General features: G+C 30.7%; 1 protein-coding gene across 1 annotated transcript; it reads left to right on the top strand.

Moving 5' to 3' along the window:
* The first annotated feature begins 2,938 nt into the window (after positions 1-2,938).
* Positions 2,939-3,826, top strand: LOC106715788 (ER membrane protein complex subunit 7). The gene has a single exon (XM_014509143.2). The coding sequence runs from the start codon at positions 3,066-3,068 to the stop codon at positions 3,744-3,746; it is 681 nt and encodes a 226-aa protein (XP_014364629.2). The 5' UTR covers positions 2,939-3,065; the 3' UTR covers positions 3,747-3,826.
* The last annotated feature ends 3,030 nt before the right edge of the window (positions 3,827-6,856 follow it).

The raw sequence follows: 6,856 nt of genomic DNA on the forward strand, positions 1-6,856 counted from the left end.
TTCCGAAATTGAAATATATTTTTCAGAAAAAGTATTAACTCTCAAACGATTTCTCTTTTCTCTCAATCACTCTATTACCATTCTCTACCTACACCATAAATTTGAATCGTCTAAATGCATGATTGCCATATTTAATTCGGAAAAAAGGAAAATCGATTTGTTACTTTCGGTTCAGAAATTGAAATATTTATTTCAGGAAAAGTATTAACTCTCAAACGATTTCTCTTTTCTCTCAATCACTCTCTTACCATTCTCTACCTACACAATAAATTTGAAACGTCTAAGTGCATGATTGCCATAATTATTTCGGAAAAAAAGGAAAATCGATTGGTAACTTTCGATTCCGACATTGAAATATTTATTTCAGAAAAAGTATTAACTCTCAAACGATTTCTCTTTTCTCTCAATCACTCTATTACCATTCTCTACCTACACCATAAATTTGAATCGTCTAAATGCATGATTGCCATATTTAATTCGGAAAAAAGGAAAATCGATTTGTTACTTTCGGTTCAGAAATTGAAATATTTATTTCAGGAAAAGTATTAACTCTCAAACGATATCTCTTTTCTCTCAATCACTCTCTAATCATTCTCTACCTACACAATAAATTTGAAACGTCTAAGTGCATGATTGCCATAATTATTTCGGAAAAAAAGGAAAATCGATTAGTAACTTTCGATTCCGACATTGAAATATATATTTCAGGAAAAGTATTAACTCTCAAACGATTTCTCTTTTCTCTCAATCACTCTCTTACCATTCTCTACCTACACAATAAATTTGAAACGTCTAAGTGCATGATTGCCATAATTATTTCGGAAAAAAAGGAAAATCGATTAGTAACTTTCGATTCCGACATTGAAATATATATTTCAGGAAAAGTATTAACTCTCAAACGATTTCTCTTTTCTCTCAATCACTCTCTTACCATTCTCTACCTACACAATAAATTTGAAACGTCTAAGTGCATGATTGCCATAATTATTTCGGAAAAAAAGGAAAATCGATTGGTAACTTTCGATTCCGACATTGAAATATTTATTTCAAAAAAAGTATTAACTCTCAAACGATTTCTGTTTTCTCTCAATCACTCTATTACTATTCTCTACCTACGCCATAAATTTGAATCATCTAAGTGCATGATTGCCATAATTATTTCGGAAAAAAGGAAAATCGATTTGTTACTTTCGATTCAGAAATTGAAATATTTATTTCAGGAAAAGTATTAACTCTCAAACGATTTCTCTTTTCTCTCAATCACTCTCTTACCATTCTCTACCTACACAATAAATTTGAAACGTCTAAGTGCATGATTGCCATAATTATTTCGGAAAAAAAGGAAAATCGATTGGTAACTTTCGATTCCGACATTGAAATATTTATTTCAGAAAAAGTATTAACTCTCAAACGATTTCTCTTTTCTCTCAATCACTCTATTACCATTCTCTACCTACACCATAAATTTGAATCGTCTAAATGCATGATTGCCATATTTAATTCGGAAAAAAGGAAAATCGATTTGTTACTTTCGGTTCAGAAATTGAAATATTTATTTCAGGAAAAGTATTAACTCTCAAACGATATCTCTTTTCTCTCAATCACTCTCTAATCATTCTCTACCTACACAATAAATTTGAAACGTCTAAGTGCATGATTGCCATAATTATTTCGGAAAAAAAGGAAAATCGATTAGTAACTTTCGATTCCGACATTGAAATATATATTTCAGGAAAAGTATTAACTCTCAAACGATTTCTCTTTTCTCTCAATCACTCTCTTACCATTCTCTACCTACACAATAAATTTGAAACGTCTAAGTGCATGATTGCCATAATTATTTCGGAAAAAAAGGAAAATCGATTAGTAACTTTCGATTCCGACATTGAAATATATATTTCAGGAAAAGTATTAACTCTCAAACGATTTCTCTTTTCTCTCAATCACTCTCTTACCATTCTCTACCTACACAATAAATTTGAAACGTCTAAGTGCATGATTGCCATAATTATTTCGGAAAAAAAGGAAAATCGATTGGTAACTTTCGATTCCGACATTGAAATATTTATTTCAAAAAAAGTATTAACTCTCAAACGATTTCTGTTTTCTCTCAATCACTCTATTACTATTCTCTACCTACGCCATAAATTTGAATCATCTAAGTGCATGATTGCCATAATTATTTCGGAAAAAAGGAAAATCGATTTGTTACTTTCGATTCAGAAATTGAAATATTTATTTCAGGAAAAGTATTAACTCTCAAACGATTTCTCTTTTCTCTCAATCACTCTCTTACCATTCTCTGTCTACGCTATAAATTTAAATCGTCTAAGTGCATGATTGCCATATTTAATTCGGAAAAAAGGAAAATCGATTTGTTACTTTCGATTCAGAAATTGAAATATTTATTTCAGGAAAAGTATTAACTCTCAAACGATTTCTCTTTTCTCTCAATCACTCTCTTACTATTCTCTACCTACATAATAAATTTGAAACCTCCAAGTGCATGATTGCCATATTTAATTCGGAAAAAAAGGAAAATCGATTTGTAACTTTCGATGCCCAGAATTAAAATATTTATTACAGAAAAAGTAAAAACTCTCAAACGATATTTCTTTTCTCTTAATGTCTCTCAAACGACTCTCTAACGATTCGCATTGAAAAAAATGAAAAAAAGTAAAGTGAGGGGGCCAACTTCACACTAGAATTTGAAATTGTTTTTACGGAGAAAGTAGGAACTCTCAAACGATATTTCTTTTCTCTCAAACCCTCTCAAACGATTCTCAAACGATTTGCGTAAAAAAAAGTTAAAAAAAATTAAAGTGAGGGGGCCAACTTCACGGAGGTACGTTAAGTCGACGTCAAAATAATCTTTGCCATAGACTAAGAATTTAAGGTCTCTGTGCTTTATCATTCATTTTCATTATTATCAATGTCATTGATAATTGAAAGAAGTTGAAAGCTTGCGATTTGTGATTGTGAATATGATAATGTAAAATTGTTTCATAGTAAATAGTAAGTAATTACATTTTGCCCAAGAAATTTCAAAATACAATATCAATAATATGAAGCAAATATCCTACTCAAGTATCCTGATCATTGTTTGTTCATTTGCTTATGTATCAAATGCAATTAATTCTGTTGAAGAAGATATTGGCAGCGGAAGATATGTTATTGAGGGTCGCGTCATTCCGCCTGAAGAACAGGAACAAAGGAATTGGCAAACACAGACACGGATTCATGTGAACGGCGGGGAATACATCGGGTTCATTAAAGAAGATGGATCGTTCGCAATCCACAACGTTCCCACTGGATCGTACGTGGTAGAAGTTGTTAATCCGGACTACATGTATGATCCGGTGCGCGTGGAAATAAACTCAAAAGGGAAATATCGTGCAAGGAGAGTGAATTATATTCAGACATCACAAGTAATCCAAGTACCCTATCCACTTAGAATGAAAGCCTTGTCTAGATTCAGATATTTCCAAATACGCGAACAGTGGAGGTTGACCGACTTCTTATTTAATCCTATGGTCATTATGATGGTATTACCACTTCTTCTCATCATGGTGTTGCCAAAAATGATGAATGATCCTGAAACGAAGGAAGATTTGAAACAGATCACAAATTTGGCTAAGATGTCAGAAATGCCTGAGATGTCAGAAGTATTTACAAACCTGTTCAGTGGAGGTGCTACTACCAAAGCCTCTACATCCAAAGCTAAGCAAATTAAGAAGCGACAATGAAATTGTTGTAATTGTATTATAGGTTATATTAGTTTTCTTGTTTCCTAAACATTTAGTTAACATTAAATTATTTACAAGTTCTTGTAATTTTCATTTAAATAGTTTTAATCTTCTATTCCTATCAACTTTACGAGTACTAAATCAATTCTGCTGTTTTCTTTACATGCCCATAAGATACCACCACCCAACAAGAAAATGAGTCAGATTCAGTACCTTTTTATGGGACAAAGAAATGGGATAATTTCCATTTTAATGTTACTCCAAAATCCTTCCACATCCTAACTAAATACAGAACCTCAACTTGTTAGGAAGCAGTGGAAGGCACCAGAATTATCTTTTATACAAATGGGCTGGCTCCGTTGGTACAATACCATGACCTCACAGTAGATAGGTGAGAAGTAGAAGCAATTCTGCATTTCACTTGATGAGTGTGCTTGATGGAGGTTTAATTTTAGTCCTCTTTCCTTTTTTATCTTTTATGGGAAAGGGAAGTACATTTGATGGAGTAAGAGATACACAGGAAGGGGTAATTTTCTCTTTCTGTGTCCCCCTCCATCAATTAAAGGTAGGCAATGCTTACGGATATTTATGGGCAGTGGTAGTTTCACTATTTCGGCGAATTCACATGATTGCTTGCTTGTTTGCCACCTTATAATACAAAAAAAGGCTCTACCTCAGCTACACCAATAAAACAAGGGAACATTTTGAAATCTTTTTTATTTAGAAATAAATCTATGAAGAGTCGATAATGAGATTTTACTCCACTATTCCACACTCACATGCTACCTAACTTATTACACACAAATATAAAAAGTAAAAGAAAATTCAGACATTGGTAAATTTTGGACGGAAATTAAAATATTATTAAGTAACGCGCTTGATACATTCATGAGATTCACACATACATTTTATAAATAGCCAGCTATTATAATATAATTTGTGGACGGGTTAATTTTCAAATTTTGTACCTTAGAACAGCTCAAATAATGTTTTCCATAAACATTGTGTCGATCAGAATATATTTCTTTTAAAATATTGTAACTCTACTTACAAAGAACATCACCTAACTTATACTCTAAGTAATATTTAATTTAATGAATATTTTCATTGAATAGATTGCATCAAATATATTGCCAAATTTAGTTGTAAGACATCACTTGTCCCCATTTAAAAAAAAGATATATAAAGCTGTTTCCATTTCATACAAATATTTTTCATATATAAACATCATATGATAAAAAATGGAGTATGAACTCAAGAATTTTGTAGTAAAATTTACAATCGAAAAAAAATACAATATGCATTGCAAATAAGTGAAACCTCAGCATAGAAACATAATTGTGATTAAATTTAATATACAAAATACTATTGTAAAGGAAATTAGAAGTTACATCTTGGCTTTTCATACACAAAGCAAAGTAAATCGTCGAAACTAAATATTGTAAGATTGGGTTATGAGAACCAACGTTGAATCGGCGACACAAGTCGTCTATTCGGTATGTACAGACATACCAAATACATGTCAACTGAATATATTTACTCCGCCATCTTGAAAATTGCAGCTACTTTTCTTAAGACGATTTTAAACAGATTACGAGCGGTTGCCTTTGGTAATCACAGATAAAAATGTCGGCTACAAGCGGTGTACGAACCTTTATGTAAATTGTATTGCATAAGTTGCTTAACGACTAAATTAGCCAAGTATCGAAGATCTACGTTGCCTTGTGTAGATATTACCGTTTCCACCGAGACGAAGCTAAAGAAACTGAGCTTTGACTACTGTGATTCTTGTATTGACACATATCGTTAACATTCTCTTCACAATAAGAGACAATATGTGTTAATACAAATTTCACCAGTCGATAGCCAAATAGCAATATCACTTGTAGAAAATTAAAAAATTTAAGAAACTGTAATAAACTTTGGAATTTATATAGTCCATTTCATTCTATTTGGCGGCTAAAGAACAGCATCCTAATATTCTTCCTTCACACCATGCTATACTTAAAACTGGTTCAGCGCTCATGTGAACTTCTGAGCCGTTAAGATATTTGAAAACTTTAATACAAGTTCATTCCTATATCTTTTCCTTTGATCCAAGTACTCTTATTACTATGTACTTAAAACTATTTACATAATTTGCCTTCATTTTGTCACATTCAGGCAAGCACGCATTCTATGCTATACTGTTTATAAATTGTATTACAAATGGAAGTCAACATCCATATATGTAAAATTTTGATATGTTACATAATTATATCATAAATTATATATTCCTTTATAAGTCATACTTGAAATGCAAAAGCACCAAAAAAAAAAGTTTAATATTTAATTTAAAAGATACCATTTTTATTGTGTTTTTTTTTAATCATTTGTATTGTAAATATAAATGGAAATAATCTATATTAAATAAGTCTAAGAAGGTTTAATATAAATGCTAAAGTCTTCTATAATTACAGTTGTCTTTCACGACTACGATCATGAGTTGGCAGAAGTAAACAAATATCTTTTCGTTTCACATTGTTTTTTTTTTTTGTAAACCATGTGTCTTTTACATAATTCTTAGTAAAATATATTATAAAATAAGCTATAAATATTTTTGTGATAATTCATTTTATATACATATTCTTTGTATATTTTATAACTGGGTGGGTTATTATTTAAATCTAAATTTGAAAATATTCACAAAAAAAAGAATAAGAAAAGTTAAAACATAAAATATTAAGAATCTTTTTTTTTATCTTAAAAACCAAATTTTTGCTTATAATTAGTCACTGAAATTATATGAAAGCTTTATGTAAAAATACATATGATAGATTTTTTAAATTTTTTTTAATTCTGTTAGATTATATCTTATTTATTTTTAAATTTATTTTTCGTATAAAGCGCAATGTCAACTGCCAGTCAATATAATTGACACATAAATGGTAAAAAACAATACAAAACGTATAATTGACAATTTTATGTAGTATTTTATTTATATAATATACTAGCTTTTACCCGCGACTCCGTCCGCGCAGAATAAAAAAAATGCACACAAGATAAAAAAGTTCCTATGTCCGTCTCCTAGTTCTAAGCTACCTCCCCAGGGAGATTTTTTTATTCCGCGC

This window comes from Papilio machaon, chromosome 16 (genome assembly GCF_912999745.1).
Source record: "Papilio machaon chromosome 16, ilPapMach1.1, whole genome shotgun sequence".
Lineage (NCBI taxonomy): Eukaryota > Metazoa > Arthropoda > Insecta > Lepidoptera > Papilionidae > Papilio > Papilio machaon.